The sequence below is a fragment of the Hibiscus syriacus genome, unplaced genomic scaffold (genome assembly GCF_006381635.1).
Source record: "Hibiscus syriacus cultivar Baekdansim isolate YM2019G1 unplaced genomic scaffold, ASM638163v2 tig00111834_pilon, whole genome shotgun sequence".
Taxonomy (NCBI): domain Eukaryota; kingdom Viridiplantae; phylum Streptophyta; class Magnoliopsida; order Malvales; family Malvaceae; genus Hibiscus; species Hibiscus syriacus.
In genome coordinates, this window is record NW_024063192.1 from 1,852,460 (window position 1) to 1,876,270 (window position 23,811).

Below are 23,811 nucleotides of genomic sequence, written 5' to 3' on the forward strand. Positions count from 1 at the left end.
CGTTTGTTTAGTAAATTAATTTACAACCATGAAATCATATAATGTTGATCATGTTTGGATATATTTGTGTTTTGGAGGGTCATGAGAGAATGTTCATGGTGTTTTACAATATATGCATTTACCCATGAATCTTCAACTAAAACTGTCATTAAAAAAGTTAACTTATGAAACTCTAATGTTACGTGTTTCAAAGAAATTGAATTTAGAGCCCCTAAGTAGATTTAGGCTATCTTATCAGAGAAATGGTAAAGTTTATTTGTTAACCGACAATGCAGATGTTGAACGATTCATTGTTTACATTAGTGTTTCAAGTGATGATGTTACATTGTATGTTGTTGAACCTAGAAATAGTATTGTTGGGTCAGTAGCGGGTAGTAATAAACTAAGTTTTTCTCAAAACCCACAACATTTCTCTAATCCAAATCCCAATCAACTGTCAGCACCAAATTCCGGTTTTCGTATTGACCAATTAGACGATGATGAGCCAACAGAAAAAATTGTGAGTACTAGTCAGTATTCGAAATTTGATCTTGGTCAATACCCGGACTTTGATATTAGTCAATACTCGGATTTTGATGATGTTTCAGAATAAGAAACAGACCCTGCGTGTAATGATTTTGATATTGGTCAATACCCGAATTTTGATGATGAAACAGCCGTTGCCGAGGAAGATGTTGTTGATGATAATGAGGAGGAAGTTACGACTGTGAATGAACATGTTGAACATCCATTCTGTAATTCATATAATCCTGAAGAAGAAAAAGTCCCCGAAGAAAAGAAAATGCCACGGGAGTATAACTGGAATATGCCAGAATTACTTCAGATACCGGAAGAAGAGTTGGTAAAGAAAGCAGTTGATTGTTACACAAAAGTTATTTGTATCAAGAAAGATGATTGTTTTGATACAAAGGAAGACTTGAAGATAGCTTTGTATACGAAATGTGTGGAAGATGGCTATCAACTAAAAGTTAACAAATCAAGCAAAGATCGTTTCGAAACAAGGTGTATGATTGACAAAAACTGTACGTGGCGTATGATTGCAAAGAGGATAAAAGATTGCGAAATGTTTCAAGTTAGGACTTTTATTGATAAACAAACATGTTCAAGAACCCAAGTTTTTCCTCACCATAGACAGGCAAACAAAAAGGTGTTGGGTGGTTTTCTGGCTGAGTTAATGTTTTTGAATGGCAAGGTATATCGGGGACATGAAATTATGACTGACATGAATGCTCGGTTCAAGATTAGTATATCATATTCTCAGGCTTGGAGAGCCAAATGTTATGCCTTGGAATTGTTGAGGGGGTCGCCAGAAGCATCGTTTGCCCAACTGCCGGCTTATTGTCACAATTTAAAGCTGAAAAATCCTGGGTCGGTAACTCATATCAAAACAGATAGAGATGGACGCTTTGAGTTGCTGTTTTATCGCCATTGGTGCTGCGGTTAGTAAATCAATATAATTCTGTTGACTCATTTTTGTTAGTTACATGCATTTCACATTTAAATGATTATATTTCTTGTGTATATTATTTTGTAGATTCGTTCGTTTATTACTTGCATGCACCCAGTTATTATAGTTGACGGAGCACATTTGAAAGGTCGATACCTTGGAGTAAACTTATTAGCAGTAGCCATGGATGCTAACAATGGGATATTGCCAATAGCTTACGGGGTTGGCAAATCTGAAACCTCTGATTCATGGACATGGTTTATGGGGCATCTTAGGGATTGCATAGGTCCTATTAGCAATCTGACAATCATATCCGATAGGGCAAACTCAATTGACAACGCTGTTAGAAGGTGTTTCCCAGATGCTTTTCATGGACTTTGTGGTGTTCATTTGTATAGAAATCTAAAAAAGGTCTGCTGGTATAAAAAAGCACAAATGGACATACTGGAAGGCTGTAAAAGCTTATCGGGAAGTGGATTTCAATAAGCATATAAACTGTTTAAGACGTGTTTTGCCTCAGTGTGCTCAAACACTAGAAGATGTCGGGTTTGAAAGATGGTCAAGAGTACATCAACTTGGAGCAAGATATGGTTTCATGACGTCTAATAGTGCAGAATCAATAAACGCTCTAAGTCGTCATTCCCGTAAATTACCCATTACTATGTTAATGGAGTTTTTTCGAGCCTCTATTCAACAGTGGTACTACAAGAAAAGAAACCATGCAGGTATTATTTCTTTGAATTCGTAACTTACCATATATTTTACTAAGTATTATTTATTTAAATTTACACGAACATTGGAACATCGTGTTACACCATGGACTGAAAAAAAGATAACGAAACGTGTTGTGAAGTCAACGTCATGGAGAGTTGAACCATGTTCAAACACTTTGTTTGAAGTACTGGATAATAACTTAAATGGGCTTGTCGATCTAAATGCAAGGACGTGTAGTTGTATGAAATGGCAAACATCTGGTTATCCGTGTGGCCATGTTATAAAAGTTGCTCTTCATCTAAACCAAGATGATTCAAGCACATACGCTATGGATTGCTACACTACAGAAGTATATCGACAGACTTATGCCGAGATTGTCTACCCTATTCCACATCCTTCTGAGTGGGACATACCAGATGACTTACAAACAGTTTTGCCACCAGCCATGGACAGAAGGCTACCTGGCCGACCAAAAAGTCACGATCGTATACCGTCTAAGGGTGAAGAGAAGAAGAGATCGACATGTAGTCGGTGCAAGGAAAGTGGTCATACAAGGTTGACATGTGGTTCACTAGTGCCATCACAATCATCTTTTCCTCTACCAAAATATGGATCCTCATCAAAATCCAAAGCTCATATGGTGTCAAACAAAAGGCAATCAAAATCGCAATCATCTTCAAAATCCCAATCACAACCGGCTTCACCTTTGGGACCGTTAACTTAGGTGATTTTTAAATGCAACTTTGTATTATGTGTATTTTATGTGTGCACTTTTAACATTTTCAGTTAGGCATGTATTAGTAACTTGAGTTTGAACATTGCTATGATCTGTTCAGTTATTATCACTTATTAGACATTCATTTGACTATCGCAACGCGAAAATGGCTATCGCAACGAAAAAATCGCAATGCGAAATGAAAATCGCATTGCGATTTTCTCGTTGCGATTTTCATTTCGCATTGCGATTCTCTCGTTGTGATAGTCAATTTCGTGTTGCGATAGTCTGTTTTGCCTTCAACTCTATGCAGATTGAAAATCAACAAATCAATTATTACATTTCAATCAATTAAACAAGCACAAATAAGAATTATGTACACATCAATTAAACAAATCAACATTTACAAATCATCTTTTACAGATTAATTAAAAAATCAAAAAATAATAATAATTCTTATTTCTTCACATGTGGTTCACTAGTGCCATCACAATCATCTTTTCCACTACCAAAATATGGATCCTCATCAAAATCCAAAGCTCATATGGTGTCAAGCAAAAGGCAATCAAAATCGTAATCATCTTCAAAATCCCAATCACAACCGGCTTCACCTTTTGGGACCGTTAACTTAGGTGATTTTTAAATGCAAACTTTGTATTATATGTATTTTATGTGTGCACTTTTAACATTTTCAGTTAGGCATGTATTAGTAACTTGAGTTTGAACATTGCTATGATCTGTTCAGTTGTTATCACTTATTAGACATTCATTTGACTATCGCAACGCGAAAATGGCTATCGCAACGAGAAAATCGCAATGCGAAATGAAAATCGCATTGCGATTTTCTCGTTGCGATTTTCATTTCGCATTGCGATTTTCATTTCGCATTGCGATTCTCTCGTTGCGATAGTCAGTTTCGTGTTGCGATAGTCTGTTTTGCCTTCAACATAATGCAGATTGAAAATCAACAAATCAACTATTACATTTCATTCAATTAAACATGCACAAAAGAATTATGTACACATCAATTAAACAAATCAACATTTACAAATCATCTTTTACAGATCAATTAAACAATCAAAAAATAATAATAATTCTTATTTCTTCATCAATTATTGAATCAATGAATCAACAACTTTGTGACCCCGTACATCCATTTCACGCAGCTCACTTAAGGATTAACCTGCAGAAACCAAACATTTGCTCAAACAAGACTTCCTACACATCTAAAACTTACAAACAACAAATTATTGAATTCTAGGTACTTAACCAAACATTTTCAAACCAAGAAGAGTATATATGTTAACAAAACTTGCATTTGACTTACCAATTAACAATGGACACTTTCATAACGCGGATGCAGGTAGGCAGCGTCTCGAATATATTGCTCTAGCCATATAATGTCGAAACCACAAGCCTACTGCAGCTCTATCTCTATCGGTGGGAAGTAAAAACTCTGTGCTTCCCGTCGTCAAACGCGCCAAGCACATGCATACGAGAGGACCACAATCCCCTCTGGATCCCGGCGATTGCTGTGGCGCGGTCTCATATCTGACAACTGTGACATTGAACTTCTTTGGCTTCTTGTGTCCATAATGAGTCCAATAATTAATCCCATCCAAGAATTTAGCCAAATGAGAGCTCCATCCCTTGATAATATCTCTCAAATCAGACAGTGATATGTAATTGATCATGCTGTCATACACTATTATCTTCAGGGATGGGAGCTGAAGTTGGACGAGAAGCCAGTGACGACGTTCCAAAACAGGGATAAACACCTGCAATCATAAGTAATAATTCATTTATTTGCGCACTTATTTATGAACACCTTTAAAAAATTTAAAAAATAAACACTAACCTTATCGACCTCCCACCATGCAGGATAAAGTTTAGCTTGTCCATTGCCCAACGAAAATGATTCATCTCGTTGATTCTTCAAGTGAACTGCGTGAAAAGCTGCCGGCATTATTGTATATCGGGAATTTTTTTTATTTTTCCTAAGCTTCCTTATTATTAGTAGACGTGACACCCACGCATCGATATGTTGTTTTACAAAAAAATACATATATTAGTGAATTAAATTACATATTAATCAAATCATATATAAGACAAATATAAGATTTACCTCCCCATCCAAATAGCCACTGTCTTCAACCCCTAATAGCACACCCCACCAAGACCGATCAAGCAACAAAAACATTTCATCGTTGAGTTTGCTTATGTCAGTGTAACACCCTTGGCTCCGCTCATGTAGATAAAAATCAACTGCGGTCTTAGCCCAAAGGGTATTATCCACAATTGTTTCCGGTAGTTGTCTCCTCTCCACTTCAGATACCGGAAGGGTACTAGCCGGTAACTCATACGAGAGCCAACTCTCATCCATCATGTCCGGAACCGGTGGGGGTTTCTCAATACTTCGATATATTACCCCATGTGAATCGGGCTCTGGAATGGTGGGAGGGACCTCTTCAACGATGACAGTGGCCTCTTGAACGGTGGGGGGGACTCTTGAGGGAGGATATGGGCCTCTTGAACGATTAGGGGGACTCTGAGGGATGACCGGTGAGTCGGGCTTCTTCTTGCGGAGTCTTCGCACCATTGGGGTGAACGGAGACGTAATAGCACGTCCACGCCGTCTGATGCGTGAACTCCGTCGTGCAAGGAAAACCCGACGTAAAGCATCCACCTTATCGGGCCGCTAAAAAAAATTAATACATAAATCAGTAAATAAACAGACATGATATTAAACAAAGACAAATATGTTTCAAACTAGCATTGTATTCACCCAAGTCATTATTCTATCATAGTTCACAAAATGCTCAGATAACATTCCAGAAGTAAGCACTTATATAAACATTTAAAAGGACAACATATATAAACATTCCAGAAGAAGAATAGTTTACTTTCGCAACACGAAACTTAAAATCGCAACGCGAAAATGACTATCGCAAAGCGGAAATGGCTATCGCAACGCGAAATGAAAATCGCAACGACAAAATCGCAATGCGAAATGAAAATCGCAACGACAAAATCACAATGCGAAATGAAATCGCAACGACAAAATCGCAACGCGAAACACAAATCGCATTGCGATTTTCATTTCGCGTTGCGATTTCATTTCGCATTGCGATTTTGTCGTTGCGATTTTCATTTCGCATTGCGATAACCATTTCCGCGTTGCGATAGTCATTTTCGTGTTGTGAAAGTAAACTATTCTTCTTCTGCAAATTGAAACTTGAATGGATTGCATTACTTCAACCAAAAGACAAAAAAAACAAAACAATACTAACAAAAACAGTTTAGTAGTATTGGAAGCAACCGAATGAATTATGAGTATGAAAAATCTTAAACTTACCTCGTTGCGTAGAGTATGAACCTCATTCTGCAACGATGCTACAATCTCACGTAGAGCGGCTACCTCACCGCGTAATGTAGACACCTCAACTCGCCATGCACCATCGTCTTTGCGTAAAGTACCGACCTCCTCACGCAAGGCATTGACCTCATCACGTAACTCCCCTAACTCATTCCGTTGAGGTGGAGGTGGAGAACAGGGAGATAAACGTCGTGGCATCTTTGCCGGTCGCTATCTTGCGGTGATGGTGGAGAAGAGGCTCGATGATGTGACAGAATAGGTGATGGATGTCGTTGTGGATGTGTATAGCCGGGTCGATCAGATGATGGCTCTGGGTAAGGTGATAGCTCTGGGCGAGGTGATGGCTCCCGAAGTGGAGGCTGCTCATCAACCGTTTCATCAAAAAAACGCTTACTAGCTTGCCACCAATCAGTGGCAAGCTCAGCTTCCGTGGGTGTCAGCCTCTGTAGAGGAGTGTTGGCCTCCTAACAATATAAAAGCTCAAACAAAGTTAAACGTGTACTAGTAATAACTTGTTTATAAACATATGGTAGTATTTATGTTAACTTACATTATTTATTGTCGTATACCGTAGTAAATCTTCTCATTGCAAGGTCCGTTTCCTCTTCCAGGAAATAGCCCTGGGAATATCATTTGAAGTTTTTATTGCATATGTCTTCATGGCGGGAAAGGCCTCAAATATCCAAATCTACAAACAATATAATAACAAACATTAGTAATTGTTAAATAATTACTTATAATTTTGGAAACATCATATAAGAATTCTTACCTTAAAGGCCCAAATAAAGCCTGTCAAAGTGTATTTGGAACCATCGCCATGCAAACTTTTTCGATCATCCAAGGCAGACGATAACTTATTCCATGTAGCTTTCCATAAATACGAGCCCCACGGAAACAGGTTCCACGCATTTAGGTCTTCTACCAATTTGATTAGATCATTTGGAATAGGTTGTCTGGCCTCTCTGCCTAAAAAGCCGGCATGCAAAAGAATTAGAAGGCATACTCGGACAACGTTGACGTCATCCATCCGAGTAAAACCATCTTTCTTATTCAACAATCTTGTCAGGTCTTCTACGTGTAGACTCAGCCTCTCCAGCTCAGGAAAAACCCAAGATAGCCATGATGGGCTGGTAATGTGTCTAGTGTACCGACCTACATCATCGTGTCCGAAGCGTAGACCGGTGATTAAGCAAAACTCCTCCCGCCCAAAACACGTATACGCCGGTGGAAAATCAAACCATATCTCTTCATCACGACGTTGTATATCTCTGGTAGATCGCTAGTCATGGTTTGAAGAAACAGGTGTGTCAACATCGCATCTCCACCGGGATGTTGTACTTTCAGCCATGGCCCGAAGCATGTATCCTCAAACATTTTTCTTTTTGCAGGTGAAAGCTTCGACGCAATTGTTTTGGCCAGGCTGACTTTATTTTTTAAGGTCAATTGAGCCGAATAAAAGTTCTACAAAAACAATAAACATACTAAGTTAGATATACCAAAAACTACATGTAAGATATACCAAAAACAATAATAAACATAAGAGTAGTTTATTCTTCAAACTTAAATTTGCAACACTGTGAATTTCGTATTTGTCTTTGTTTTTTGGTTGAAGTAATGCAATTCATTCAAGTTTCAATTTGCAGAAGAAGAATAGTTTCTGAAAATGAAAATCGCAACACGAAAATGACTATCGCAACGCGAATTTGACTATCGCAACGCGAAACTAAAATCGCGTTGCGGTTTTCATTTCGCGTTGCGATTCTCGGTTGATTTAATAAGCAATCTAAGTGAAATGGTTAATCTATTATTGAAATTACCAGTAAACTTATCATCAATTTCAATATGAAAAACCTAATAATAATGCAAAAATTTCAAAAAGAAAATAATTAAAAAAACTAACCCTCGTTGGTTGATTTTCCATTTCTGATTGTGAGGGTGGCTCTGAGAGATGGAGATAGACGAATTTCGCCGGAGATGGGGACAGATTTCGTCGGAGATGGGTGAGAGAGTGAGAGATGGAGATGGGACTGAGTTGTGATTTTAGGTTATGAGTTGCGATTACGGGATATACTGTGGACGGTTCAGTGTTCAAATATATTAATATTCGTTTTTGGAATTTAAAAATAAAATACTTGGCCAGGATACTAATGGCTCTTTGAAAATCGCATTGCGATTATGTATTATCGCGTTGCGAAAGTCAGAATCGCGTTGCGAAAGTCAGTATCTTGTTGCGAAAGTCAGTATCTCGTTGCGATTTTGTATTATCGCATTGCGATAGTCAGTATCGCATTGCGATAGTCAGTATCGCGTTGCGATTTTCCCAATTCGCGTTCCGATTTACTTATTCGCATTGCGAATTGGGAAAATCACAACGACACTGTAGACAATCGCAACGCGATTTCCAACTATCGCAACGCGAAATGCAACGCGAATTTGCGATAATGGAGATCGCGTTGCGAATTAGCGATCGCATTGCGATTTTGTTGGTCATTTTGCAAATCCGGAAAAAATTGGTTAAAATCGTATATTATATAGGATTTTTGGTCACTTGATTATTTTCTCTTATTAAAAAAACTTACAAGTATTCTGTTAATAAAAAAATCATTTTGAAATAAATCAAAAATCGGTATTAATTTGAGAAAATAATGATATTTGGATAAAAAAATCAGTCACCTTGTCCCACATGAACTGGGATCCATCTCTTTGTCTTGTTATTATCCGACGTGGCAGACACCGTTCCACGCGAATGGAAGGGCAATAACATTTACGCGTTAATTTTAAAATGAGGAGTATATTTAGGAAAAGTGGAAAAGCCTCCTCTCAATTAGAATAAATCTTAGGATTACGGTTTTCGATACCGAAGGAGAAAAGGTGTGATTGTTTCAATTTATTCGGGCTGTTACTTTAGGATTGCATCAGTCCGTCAAGTGATTGGGTAAAGTTTCTCTTTTTCTTATTCTGGATTTTATTTTGTGGAGAAATCTTACTGTTTAAATCGTCTGTGAGAAATCGAATTTCTAATTTCTCTGTGGAATTTTTTTCGATTTGAACTGCTGGTTTTTCCTTGGGGGTTTAAGGATAATGAAAAGGGATATTCTTTTGATGTGCCGATGCATGTGGATACGGTCAAATGAGTTGAACTACGCCTTCGATAAATAAATTTGATTTTTGTTTATATTTGATCGTAGCTTTGGAATGGATTCTGTTTGGTTTTTGTGCTTATTTGAAAAACTGGATAAATACTTGTTGGGTTTTGTAAAAGTCATCCGTTGCCAAAAGATTTTCTTTTGTTGAATTTGAAGTATGCATGTTTTCAACGGGTAATATGTTAACTCGTCTGGTTTTCAATATGCTTTTGCAGCTTAGATGGATCTGGAAACTGAAAACAGAATAGCTGCTATTCTCTTGAAAGAAGCAGCTGAACTGAGGCGGCAAGCAGATAGGGAAGGTGTGCATGTTTATTTTCAGCAGCCAAAAGTAAGGGGTCGGCCAAATTCACGGTTCCTCACTGCAGCTGTGCTCGGTGTACAGCAAGTTAGTTATCATTTTGTTTTATCAAGCTTGCATTTTCTTCTGTATGCTTCTAGATTTAAGCGTTTTACTTGATAGTGGGTTCTCACTACCTATACTTGTCTAATTCTAGAGGTTACTAATGAAACTGATTCGTTTTATAAATTCCAATATGGACATATGAGAGAAGAACTAAGAGCTTTTACATGCCTGATGCCTAAAATAAATTAGTGTTTTGCCTAGGTGCCCTTCGAATGTACAATTATTGCGCATATGAATCCTGTAAAAAGTAGAAAATAAAATGACATTATTTTGATTTACCCCCTCTCACCCTGCAATTTCTGCTGCCTTGTATTTGGATAGTTTTGGAGCAGCAATAACATATATTGATATTCTTATGCATCTTGGGTTATATTGACATTCTTTTGATTTACCCCCTCTCACCCTTTAATTTCTTCTGCCGTGTTTGTTGTATATGCATGTTTCTTTCCCCCTCTTTCTCAGCTAATCGAGCTGTTGAAGTGAATGAAATGTGGCGAGCAAGAAAAAAGGAGCTGGAGCTAAATGATAGGCTAAAAGGAGGATCAGAAAATGATACCAAGCACAGCAGGAGTTATAGGGACAGTAGAAACTCATCCATAAAGACCAGTGAAAAAGCATGAGAGCGATTTGAGTGCTTCATGCTCATCAAGCAAGAGAATGAACGAGAGTTCTTATTTGGGGGAAGATGAAGGTCTAAGGGATGAAGATATTGAGAAATTTCTTCAGTCAAGGTTTGTACGGCATCCGGCTATTATTTATCTTCCCACATTTATATGAAACAAAAAACTGTTATGCAGGAAAATCAGTGGTTTATTGACCGACTGGAACCTGTTTTATTAGGGTAAAGCGTGGTCGAGGTTCTAGGTTCAAGGATGGATGAAACAGGACCTTACCTACCCACAAATTCTGATTCCCCAGAAATGGTGTTAACAAACCCTATTGTGAGGGACATCTTGTCACATTAGGTCCCGTGAAGCCTTCTTCATTGAGGTCTGATGAATCTTCTTCTGATGTGGAGCTTCGAGAACATAGACGGAAGAAAGAGAAGGCTCCTAAGTGCTCAGAAAAGAAACCTAAAAGGAAGCACGAAGCTAAAGAAAAATCGATGGATAAGAAAAAGAAGAGGAAGGACAAGAAAAGAAGTAAGCATCACTAGCGTATACAAAGGTTTTACATAAGTTAGTTTTATCAATTAATTTATGTACCATTTGGATCGGTTGTAGCTTTGTAAAAACGGGTTGTTCCTTGTTCTATAATGAAAATGAGCATTTGTAAAGGTGTGGACTTAAATTTGATATATATGATGTTAACCTCTCGGTTCAGTGTACGTGTACAAGCACAAATAACTTCTGGTTTTTAAATAACCTTACATTTATAAATGGATTGCTTGTTTTTTGTCATACATGGTTCAAAAGTATAGTTTCGCTTCACTCAACTGCCTAATTCATTTTGTATACAACTGGTACAGCCTCACATGTGCCTATAATAAGCTCTAAAAAACCAAATTACACTACGTTGAGAAATAACAAATACTCATTACCCAACAAGGCGAGGCAAATGTCATGAATCCTCGTAATGATGGTCCGTCTCATCGAATATCTCCTCCTGGCCAATGTCACATAAGGCAAATATGTGAGAAATGGCTCGCAGAAATGAAATTAAAAGCAGGATAACTGTGATAAGTACCTGTAAAAGCTCTTCAATGACATCTTCCATTGTTATTATGCCAACAGCCTCCTCTTCTTCGGGGAGCGTGGGGAGTGGGTTGTCATTTAAATGTAGGATGTCTGAATCCATACCCTTTGTCCACTTCCTGCTCCGAGAACCACTTTTAAAAGAATTATGTGTAGCAGGAAAGCTCTTCCACTTCTTAAGTGAACGTTTACGTCGTAAAGCGTTATCTTGTGGATGTTTCTCACCATCAATGTCAACTTTCACTTCAGGCAAAGGGCCTATTTTAAGAGAGAGGATCAAACAGATATAGAAAACAAGTTTCCATGGAAGGCTAAATGAAACAAATGGAAATTCGGAGAGAATGTTGGGCGATACTTACTCACAGAAGAATCGTTAGAAGATAGCTGCTCTGTCTTTTTACACTGTCTTACAACAACAGCCATATGGCTATGACCTTTTTGGAATTCATTTAATATATCATACAATGGCAATGTTTCTTGAACCCTGTACAAGCACATACATACACAATATAAGATCAACCAACGAGTGTAGTGTAGAGAGTGAATTCTTTGCAGAACAACACAAATACAAGTTGTCCATTTCTTTTAGAGTAGATTTACTATAAGATACCTTGGAATCCTTCGTATAGTGACACTCTTAACAGGCACTTCATCTTCAGGATGAACTGTCAATAAATTTTTGACCTGTATGATTAAAAGATAAGCAGTGTTCCATGAAAACACAATTAAATGTAAAGCTTAAGGAATAGGGAAATGCCAAAAATGTAATATATATATATATATATATAAATGTTCAGAAGGGTACTCGAACTAAATGCACCACCAGATAATAAGTTCTTGAGGGAAAATCTTAAGAGAAATGGAGGTACAAGGGTGGTGGGATGCATTAATGATTCATGCAACCATTAACAGGGGTTAACCAAAAAGCCCGTCATGTCATAGAGCATCATCCAGTTAGAAATTTCATGTTAAAAGGAGCAGTTTGAAGGAGAGTAAAATATGTTGGAAACAATTAAAGAACAACACACAGCAAACCATAAATGATATTAATTTTAGTCATAGAAAAATGATTACCAGAATAAGTCCAATAATGTTTGTAGGGTGCTCATAATAAACTGGAACTCTGCTATGCCCTTTCTCCAAAATTAAACTCATCAATTCCCTGCCCATAGCAAGCATGTAATGGTAGTTTATAAAATCAAATCAAAATTGAAGTAGATATTCAAATGCCATCTTTCTTGGTAATTTACAGAAAACCATACCTGTCAAGCTTGGCATTAATATCAATTGCAAATGTTTCAGATATGGGAGTCATGGCATCTTTAGCTTTTTTCTCAGTGAGCTCAAGTGCTCCAGCTATAATTGTTGTCTCATCATGGGTCAGCTCTCCACCTTTGCCAGCCTAATAAAGGTCCAACAGAAGGATCGTAAATCTGAAAGTTATGATGAATGAAAGAAGGCATTGCACTTCAAAAGGCAAAGACACATCAAGAATTTTACAATTCAAAATGAGAGAAGTTAGAAAGTACAACAGTGATTAATTAATGGTCAAAAACAAATATTGATTTGATAAACAAAAACAACCAAGATAATAACTAGTTATAGAAACAAGCAATTTAAACAAATATAGGGAAAAGCTTGGATGCAAACCTCGTTTCCATGCAAATCTACTAGGGTTTTCAACTCAGCTCTTCGAAAAAGTGCTACATGTCCATGACCCAACAGAAAGTCTAACAGCTGGAAAAAAAAACAGAGAAGGTCAGCCACAAGAGCAATCTGCAGGAATTACATGCTTGGTTGTCTTTCTCACTGTCATAAAAGCATTACTAGCAACGTTCATCACCTTGCTTATTGGGTAGGCAACAGGAAAACAGATCCAAACAAGAACTTGAACGAATGGAGCTACCTTTGCACCGATTGCCAAACCATATCGAGAACAAACAGATTGTGGTATTATCTGCACAAACAGTTAAATTGCAATTAGGATTTAGGGCATTCAAAGAACTCGATTCCTTTTTTAACAGCTATAAGTAATTTCACTTTCTAAGAGCAAGTCTAAAGCCATAATGGTCGGAAAACAATTTTTTAAACCAACGGTTGCAACCTTCTGGGAAAAAGCTGCTCAGCCAAAAGTTTAGCAAATAATATCCAAGTAACATATCAAAATTTTCATATCGCAAATAGTCAGTGTTTAACAAGGATTTCTAGCTCTACCGAGTTCAAAAGCGCTTCAAATAAAATAAGCCAAGGTGGATACTCACCTCACCAAACAGAAGAATCAAGGTCACTGAAATCAAGATAGCACCCCAAGCTGTGACCAGACCATCAAGAAAAATGGGAAGTGCCTGATATAAATAACAAAATAGTTCCAAACATTAAATAATGTTTTCAAACATACGAAACCAGATCACAGGACAGGTCGAAGGTGTATGTATAACATATACCTCCATCGCAGCAGCATTGCATATAAGTAGTGTACAAAGCAACAAATGCTGTTTTTTGACAACCGGCAATATTTTTTCTGTTCCAAAAATGGATAAAATCAGCATGTGTAACCTTTAATTCGAATATTTTACATGCAGAGTACAGCAATATCTGACAATAATTTCAATAACCATCGCTTAATTTCAGAAGCACAATCCAGTTTTGTCATGCAATTTTAAAGTCATCCTTCAAGTTCAAATTTGCTGCATTTCATGAACTACTCAGTATGACCTTATCAATTAATATTAATAGACTGGGTTCTTTCATTCATTTGATTTTCCAACGAAAGAAAAAACCATAAAATTCAAAGAACAAGCTAAATTAACAAGAAACCTAGCTCAATCAAAGCAAAACATAGAAAGCAAAGCTATTTACGCAAGCTAAATCACAGTAGAAACGGATGAAAATGAAGAAGCATAGAAGTTTACCAGCATGTTTACGATCCTTGGGAGTCCCAGACTTGGCGAGAACCTCAAGATCAACGAGACTCATCGACATAAGACCCAAAGTAAGGCCCGACATCAAGCCGGCGAACATCACCAGCAAAACAATCACCAATATGTGAATAAAGAAACCGGTCTCGCAACAACTGTACTCCACCGCCATTCGACTTCAACCTCTCTATCAAAACAACCTTAAAAATAAAAAAAATAAAAAAAAAGGAACAGCTAGGTTTTCGTTAGAGAAACGAGGAAGGAAGACGATGAACCTCCCCCATTACTTACGGAAGCAAATTTGTTAGAGAGCTGCTTTGAAAGAAACAAATGAGTAAAGCGAAAGCAAACTTTTTTAAGAAGATGCCCTTTGTGGATGAAACTGTAATAAGGATCCAATCTATGCAGCAGTGATTTGTGAGTTTATCGGTTATCGAGCTGATCTCTATGATTAATTAAATAATTTAGAGTCATATATCATGAAGATGGTATATACCTACGTGTACCGCCCTACCGGCAGTTTGTGTTTCGGTGTTTTCACAAATATTAATAATTATCTTTAGCTTTTCTGAGATTTCCTGCGTAATTCACCACTGCCCATTTCAAAGAAATCTATGTTAAGTTTAGTGACGAAGTTCTTTCATTATTGTTTTTTTTTTAAATTTAATCTTTGTTATTCGGTCTATCCATCAAATTATAAATTTTAATAAATATCAATAGATGAATTTTAAGTTATAATAAAATAAAATATTAAATATTTAAATAAAATAAAATATATAATTTTAACTTATATATATTTTTAAATAAATCTTTATTTTGTACATGAAATTCTAGTACACCGAATTTCTTATTATTATTAAATGAGAGTGGTGATTAAAATAAGAAAAATTCTACCCAGCAATATTAATAGATGAAAATGGATAATAGTTAAGTGATTATTGGTATAATTTATCTTTTATTTTAAATAATTTATCTATACATTTTTTCTAATTTATAATTATATGTGAGTCTTTTATAATTAAATTTTAATAAATTAAATTAATGATACTCATCGTTAATAATATTTATCCGTACTCATTGAGCGTTAAAAAATCATTCTTAAAATAATAGCATTAGGTTGCTAAAAATGCATAAAACAATAATCTTGGACGGCTTGGCTATATTATGTGATTTTATTTCTGGTCAAACAATTTTAAGCCTCTAGATTCGCGGGTTGACTTTAGCGAATGCTTAGCTTATTCGCGTGGAAAACACGGGTGTTGATAGTTTTCTTTAATATTTCTTATTAAACATAGGGTAAACTCCAGCCTTCATCACTCAATTATCTTCTCACTTATATGTTAATCACTAGAGTTTAAACACTTTCAATTTACTCACTTAACTTTGAACATTGAACTTTATTAATCACTCTTGTTTTCTTTCTAACACTGTGGTGACATGATATTTTTTAATTAAATATTGAATTGCCATGTAATCACCAATAAATCTAAATAACATAATGATCTGATGATTAAAGGCGTATAAATTGAAACTATTTGGTTCGAGTTTTTATGGTTTTTGGTTTGGTTTCATGAAGATCTAAAGCGAAGATTGAAAGGGGAAAGCAAAAGTTTCATTTGATATATGAATCAACGCGAATGGTAACCGAATGAGCATGGTTGCGTATGACGGCAGTGGTATTAATGTTAGATCTATGGAGTTTGGGTGTTCTCAGTTGAATAAACATTAGATTCACTTTCAGAATGGTATGACACATTTGGTGTGAAATTTTAGGAGTCATTGAACTCTGACGATGGTGGTTAGAACGACGATTGACATGGTAGATGAAATCTGGAATTATTTTTTATAAATAATAAGAAGAATAATGAGAAGGAAACAAGAGAAAATGAAGAAAGAAAAAGAGAAAATACTTTGTATTTAGACTAAAGGGACGTTATTTTGGTTTATATTTAATTTTTTTTATATATAAATATAAGACTAATTTGTTTTGGCGTCGGTTATCATGTTATAACGTCGTTAATTATTTAATGACAGAGTGACTAAAACAGGAATAATTTGACAGTTGAGTGAGTAAATTGAATTTTTTTAAAATTTAGTGACCAAAATAGGAGTAAAAAGATAGTTAAATGATGAATAATTTACCCTTAAATATAAACTCTGAACTTTACTCGTAAGTAGTGAGCGGTGACTAAATGACAAAGTTCAACCAAAAGGTGGCCTATCTTTTGACAAAATTTGCACCATTTAATAAATTTCACATTAAACTTAACTTTATTCCGTCGCTATGTTTTGATTAATACAAAAATCAAACTAAAATCAGTCGATAAATAAAATTTGAATCCAATACTATTGTATATGTAAGAGACAAAATACATATCAACACAAACATTGAACAAAGGCATATAAATATATGCAGGAGTAGTAGCGATGTCAAAATTGGTGTTGAGACGAGACGACAAAGGTTTTGTGACGTGGTACGTCACAACAAATATGCTTTTAAATGGACATGGGAATTGACAAATCCAATTATCGGATGTTTATTAAGAAGAGATGATGGTGTGTTGTTTATTAGATATTTCAAGCAAATAACATCGATTAGGTTAGTTGTCACCATTAGTTGGTCCCTCCTTCCACATGCATTAATGTGACTCCTGGCTTTTCGTAGTTGTTTCTGGCTGTGGTTGTATAGTTTTATCGTCTCAATCAGACCTTTAAAGACGTAATATATAAGCAAGCAAGGGTCGAATTTAAAAAAAATGAAATTATAATTTCTACACAAATCGAGCGACCTCAGCGATAAGAGAATTGTTGTTATTCATTGAAGTCTCGGTTTTAAACACTAAAAATACCAACGTTCAATGTCAAATGATTGAGAATTATCTCTAAAAAGATATAACTTTATACATACTCCAATTTAATAAAAAAAGAAACTATAATTTCTATCACTAGTATATTACAGATCGATTCTAAGTATGAACTGATTCATTGGAGATTTGATTCCTCGTCAAGATCAAGGTGAGTGTTTTGAGTGCAAGAGAATGCAAAAAAGTTGCCTGGTTCAGACAAAACTGTGTCGGTGTGAACTATGGGGGAGAGGATGCTGGTTAGAACGTACAAGAATACTCTCGTAATCTGGCTGGTAATGGAATGTTGTCGAAACTATTCACTGTGGTTTTCTGCCTGCTGCTAAGTGCAATTAATTGATTATCTATAGTTTAGTATTCTATTAACAAATTGAGGGGTTAAGCATAATAATGAATATAGGAGACTCATTCTAAAACTTAAACATGCATGTAATGCAGTCTAAGATACTTTTCTTTTAATTTATTTCTTCACAAGATCAGACAAGTCGTAAAATCAAATAAAATTTAAATTATGTTTTTTAAAAGAAATTTAAGGCATGCTTTGGTTTTGAATGGAGAAGTAAAACTCATTTGGAATAAAAACTACACAACAGTTTTAGCCTCTCTTAATTTGAAACGAACAAAACCCCTCCCCAGCTACAAAACACTTGCAATTGTGTTAATAAGCGTAGGACAATAACTTGTTAATTGACATATTTTGCCTAAAGACTATGCATTTGATTGTTGATTTGTATAAAATGAACTCCAAAGAATATTAAATAATACGATTTATAATTTAACTGACCAAGTTCATCTGATCAAAAAACTAAAAATATATACTTTATTTAATATTTCCGTGGGTAAATATTTCGTGGAAGAGCCATATTTGTACGAGAGAGTGATTATAATTATCTTAAATTTTAATAATATATACAGTGGGTATATTTGTCACGGAAAGCAAGATTCACGTTGCATCCATTATGCTTATTGTTGCACGAAATCATTCGCACAAATGATATAATTAGTCAAAGATACCCTAAACTATTGTCCAAATTTTAAACTCATCTTAAATTTTAATATATTCTCATTACAGTCTTAAATAAATTGAGATGTGATGTGGATAGTATTTAAAATAAATATATTAGATGGTCAAACATAAACGTGTTTAAAGAAATATATATTTTAAAAAATTAGTCAGATAATTTTTTCCTTTTAATATTCTATATTCAATAATCACATATTCCTTTTAGAAATTGTTTTACATATTTCAGATATTAGGTTTGAATCAATATTTAACATCTAAGCCGATAGCTAAGCTAATTAAAGAAACTAGTTGATTCAATATTGATATTTTAGGATTTAATAAGAACATTTTAAAGTTTATAGACCAATTTAAAATATGTGTAATAATAAAATTATTCCTAGAGAAATTAACCCCACGTTAAAATAATAGTTCTGGACCGAAAGGTAAAATATTTGCGGCCAGAAGAACAGTGAGTAGTGGGTGTGAGGGGAGGTTGGTCTTGAATCTAGCAGAGGGCAGCGAGGAGAACTGTGACACACTTGACTTCTTTATCCTTTACTCCCAGAGTTCCTTTTTCTTTTCTCCAGGTATTTATTTGCTCTATCATCATCATCATCCTTTTAACTCGTTTCTCCAGTTTTTCTTTGGATCATGCAAGCACCTTCCTTGTCAGCATCATTTGCATCTTTAGATTCTTTGTTTTACCTGCTAGTTTTGGGGAAACAAGTGTCTAAATTTGGCGATTTTTCATTCAAGTTTGCTGCATGCTGCTGCTTCACTGTGCTATTTTTGCTTCTTAGTCACTATGGCGGGTTTGCTTCCATTTGAGCAAATACCCCTTTTTAAATTGAAGGAGACATCTTACTATTTTTTTTATAGCTTGTGATGTGGATTTTAATTAGGTATGTTTAAATTTTTTCTATATATATGATAGTAGGGAAACAAAGGGGTTTGCTTCATTGGAAGAGGAAGTGTTTGTATTTATTCCTATTTGAGCTTCATTCATAGACAGTGAAAGAGTTTTAGATTTAGTATGTTATGGGAATTGATCACTATTCAGCCAGTGTCATGCATGATGCCTAGAGTAAGACAATGAGGGAAGAAAAATCATCTATATTAGTTTCGATTCTTCGATTGTTAAATGTGATGGCTTGTTGCTAACAAGCTACGGCTCCCCTGGTAAGACTTCTTGTAAATATCAAGTCGGTTGGCTCCAGTCTAGGGTTCCAGCCTTGTGAGTGTGAATCCTTGCCCCCGTCCCAAATAGTTCTAGAATTTGTAATGCTTGTTCTGTGTATCTATCGTTTATAGGTAGCTAGTAGGTAGCTTAGAAAACAGCCATTTTCCAGTATCTAAGAAAAGAATATAATGTGACAGATTTCCGAAAGGTGATGAAATGTGCCTGTTCTTTTGATTTGTTCACATGTTATGTTACTTCTTGAAGGGCATGCTTCCATTCTTAAGAAAATCATATTGAAATCTGAAACAGGACATGAGATCTTGTTTGTTTGCCCTCGCTTGTTTAGGCTCCTCTTTTCACAAGCAGTTCAAGACCAAGTACACTTTTCCTATAAGGAATTTAAGGTTGCCTCCTATTTGAACTGGTTCAAATGTTTTATCCAATGAAAGCTTGTTTAGTTATCTTCATCTGATATTCTTATCTAATGAATGTGAAAACTCCACTTACAATGAAGTTGATGAACATTTGATTGCATTGCTTATAGTTGCAGGCAACAAAATCTTCCAATGACACCTATAACACTTGCAAATAAATTTACTTCCATTTGATACTTCCACGTGTCCAACATAGGATGCTTGGACAAAGTAAAACATATATATATATATATATATATATAATAAAAGATAGAAGTACCAAAAATTAATAAATTTCACTATATCACAAAGGAAGAAGAATATGATGCATGGTCACTCCGCATATACAAAACTAAAAAATCAGCTCAAAGAATGTTAGTTATCTGCCAAAAGAACCAACCTAAAAACGACAAAACCCCGCTACATTAAACGACAAACTTCTGAGTTTGCTGCCTCAGCTATTTCCTTAGCTTTCGAGAGAAAGACAGACAGGCGTCCATGCTTAGATTCATAGCCGCTGCCAACGCCACAAAAGATGCTGCATCCTCCGTGCATGTCACGTGATGCACCCCTACTTCCACTTCCGTTCTACTGCACTTCCCCACGCCGTCCACCGTCGACGGCATCACGAATCCCCGCCCGGAACGAATTCTGTGGGGAGATGGCTGCCCCGAACCCGAAGTCTGACCTTGATCCGGATCCCGCTCTTGACTCGGAACGTGACATTGAAGTTCTCGACCCGAAGTCACCGCTGCTTTGTGGGGTTATTGATGGGGTTGCTACGTTGGTTGTCGTGTCCATGATGAATTTCCCTCCGTGTTTGGTGCTGATGGTGGAAGTGTCAACTGTGGTGGTTGCGTTTGTGGCGGCGATATCGTCGTGGAAGAGATCAAATCGGTATCCCAGAGCGTCGGTGAAACTAGACTCACACCAGGCTTCGAGCCGACCCCAGAGCTTCCATGTTCCACAACCTGGACGGAGAATTAGCCATGCACCTGGGTTGGATCGGATGACTCTGTCCGAGCCAGGAGATGGCACGAACGGTGTCACCATTGATGCCATTGCCACGGGAGAGCCAGAGAGGTTGTGGATTGTAATCGACCATCGTTTTCTTTGGAGGATTGCTCTTTATCAGATTTAAAAGGAAGTAGCCAATTCCTCCAAGTTTTTGATTCAGACAAAGATGATCTGCAGCTGCACAATAACACAACGCAAAATCAAAACAAGTACTTCTTGTTTTTTTCCCGAAACTTACTAATAAGCGAACCAAGACTAACCTTGATCCCAAGTTCTGGTCGCTGGAGTTTCTGAAACCGAACTTGCAAGTGAAGACAGGCTGTTTAAGACAGCTTGAACCTGGAAAACCTGAGGACTACACTCAGGTTCCCCACCGAACCGGAACACAAATCTCGGGTCTGGTTCGGTTCTGACAGTTAAACACAACTGTGGAGATGATCCATTCTTGCTGCTTCTATTAAGGCCTATAGCAATCCATCCATTGTGAACCATACAAGGTCTTGATTCAGCTCCACGTAGATCCAATGGCACCGTGACCTTCCCCAGCAACTTGTTATAAGCCAATCCACAAGTGCTCCCATTAGGACCATAATAAACCTCGATAGAAACTTTGCACGACGAACCCCTCACGATTCTATCGATCTGAGACTTGCCAAGACTAAAACAAGCATCCATCGATTTCTGAGAAGAAGAATTGTCGTTGTCTTCTTGTGATACCATAAACGGGATCGAAGCCACTTTGTGAGGGAAGTTGTTGATTTTAATCTTGCAAAAATATGTAGAAGTGTGGATTCTTGAGAGTGAGGTGTTTATTGACGGTGGAAATTTAAGAGCCAAATTTCCCACCAGGATCCTTACAAAAGGGCAGGGATCCATTTTTGGAGTTTGGGTCTTCTTCTTCTAAGCAAAAAGGAAATTTAAGAGAATGAGAACACGGGCTGTAGTATTAGCTGGGTTGTTGCAGAGACGGAAGGGACAAGTACGTGGAGGCAGTTGAGGGTAAAACCACTGAGATTCAGCGTGTATATACATTTCAGTGAACAGCTAAGCTTGACATATTTGCTTAATAAAAAAGAAACCTTAAAATTTAAAGAATTAATAATAGCCCATTAAAACCGAAAGCAAACAAGTCAAAATAGGATTAAAGAGCATCCATATATAGGATTAAAAACTTCTCCCCATACAGGACAGACTTTCAGGGATTGATTGATATACAGATACACACACAGGTGTATGAGCTGCATGCGCACCTACATTCAATGAACAATATGCCATGCCCCAAGACTAGCCAAATCCTTTGCCGTTTTGTACTAAGTTTAACATAATTGAACAGAGAGGATGATCCAATAAAGAGTTGGAGAGTAGGGGCAGTGGCAGTTCCAAAGTGAAATAGTTCACAGAATCACAGCACAGCTTGGATACATTGGATGATGAATCCAACACAACACATCCGTCAGACAGCCTCATTCCATACCATCACGTCTGATTAGGTCTCTGGGATTGTCCTAATTATTTGATATAATCGGTTTATAGTTTATTCTGATTTTATCAACTTAATTGTCTTTAATATACATATTATTTATTTTAAATATGTTTATAATGATAAATTATTTTATGGACCTTTATCACCACATCATCAATGGTCCCAACCAATTAAAAAGATACACATCAATTTTTTTTCCATGTCATTCACACACATAGATTCTATTTTCCAAATAAATTGTCATTAACGCACATCAAAATTAAACCTAAATTTAAGCAATGTTTTTGGGCCTTCATTAATACATATAAAAAAAGTTTTTTACCTCTCTTCATCTATTTTTTTCTTTTTAAAGTTTAGCTTTTTGTCTCTATTCATTCAAGTTCTTTTTCATGACTTTCTAAATTGAAGCATCTAAAGTTTTCATTTATTAAATCATGAAGGTCATCGAAAACAACTCAAGTTTAAAAACTTTGAAGCATCTAATGAGGTTAGGACTGATTTTTGGCATGACGTTTGGCTTGATGAAAAGGGGCCTTTGGTTACTCACTGTATACTTAATGAATATCCGCATCCGATCCCGGTGGAATCCATGACTACACCGTCCGGAGCATGGGTCTGGGAGAGATTGAGCGAGTGCGTTCCAGGACCTATTTGCGGGAGAAAAGCCGCGGTTGGTCCTCCGGTGTCAGGACTCGGTGATGACGTGCCGGGGTGGAGATGGGAGGTAAATCATTCCTTTATTGTTAAGTCAACTTATAAGGCCTTATCGCTTGCTACGTTGCCAGCTTCGCCGATCAGTTGGAGGAGAGTGTGGTTACTTCCTGTTCCCCAGTGGATACGTGTTTTCCTTTGGCTCTCCCTTCATGGAAGACTGCTGACTAATGAGGAGAGGCAGCGCCGCCATATTGCTGCGTCGGCATGTTGTCCTCTATGGTTTTCCGAGGACGAGGGCATTTCCCATGCTCTTCGTCAATGCTCCTTTGCCTTGGACGTTTGGAGAAAGATTATCATTAGTGATGATCTTCCAAACTTCCTCAATATGCTGAAGGATGAATGGTTTTAGTGGCAGGGGAAATTTCCAATCAATGGAATGGAAGGAGTAGTGCTGTTTGCGGTCGTGTGCTGGAAGCTTTGGAAGAGGCGATGCAATTTAGTGTTTAAGAACGGTGAGGAACGTGGAGATTTCATGGCGCTTTGTTTTCGACTGAAAAATGATATAGTTGCTAGTATGGATAATAACCCTGGCGGAGGAACTTCGAATAAGACAATTGTGAGATGGCAACGACCAAATCTGGAATGGGTGAAAGCGAACGCCGATGGAGCATTTGGAGGAGCGGGGAACATGGCTGCAGCCGGAGGTGTTTCGCGAGATGCATGTGGTAGTTGGGTTTTTGGTTTCAGCCAAAGCCTCGGTAAATGCTCGATTTTGATGGCG

General features: G+C 36.8%; 1 protein-coding gene and 1 pseudogene across 1 annotated transcript; both read right to left on the bottom strand.

Moving 5' to 3' along the window:
* Nucleotides 1-11,136: 11,136 nt before the first annotated feature.
* LOC120171641 (DUF21 domain-containing protein At2g14520-like) lies at nt 11,137-14,666 on the bottom strand. Its single transcript, XM_039179319.1, has 11 exons — nt 14,411-14,666; nt 13,943-14,019; nt 13,760-13,843; nt 13,342-13,455; nt 13,149-13,235; nt 12,761-12,900; nt 12,573-12,660; nt 12,109-12,182; nt 11,858-11,982; nt 11,491-11,756; nt 11,137-11,409 (listed from the first exon to the last, which is right to left on the bottom strand). Exons 1-11 carry the CDS (start codon nt 14,586-14,588, stop codon nt 11,365-11,367), a joined length of 1,278 nt encoding a protein of 425 aa, XP_039035250.1. The 5' UTR covers nt 14,589-14,666; the 3' UTR covers nt 11,137-11,364.
* Nucleotides 14,667-20,246: 5,580 nt separating this feature from the next.
* On the bottom strand, nt 20,247-21,775 carry LOC120171581 (annotated as a pseudogene).
* Nucleotides 21,776-23,811: the final 2,036 nt, after the last annotated feature.

What these genes read in the sequence shown, in the direction of transcription:
- LOC120171641 (XM_039179319.1), bottom strand. Translation starts at nt 14,588, where the DNA reads ATGGCGGTGGAGTACAGTTGTTGCGAGACCGGTTTCTTTATTCACATA. An exon ending in TGATTCTTCTGTTTGGTGAG is followed by an intron (nt 13,456 to 13,759) that starts GTGAGTATCCAC and finishes CTGTTTGTGCAG; the next exon opens with ATAATACCACAATCTGTTTG. An exon ending in TTCTAACGATTCTTCTGTGA is followed by an intron (nt 11,757 to 11,857) that starts GTAAGTATCGCC and finishes CTCTTAAAATAG; the next exon opens with GCCCTTTGCCTGAAGTGAAA.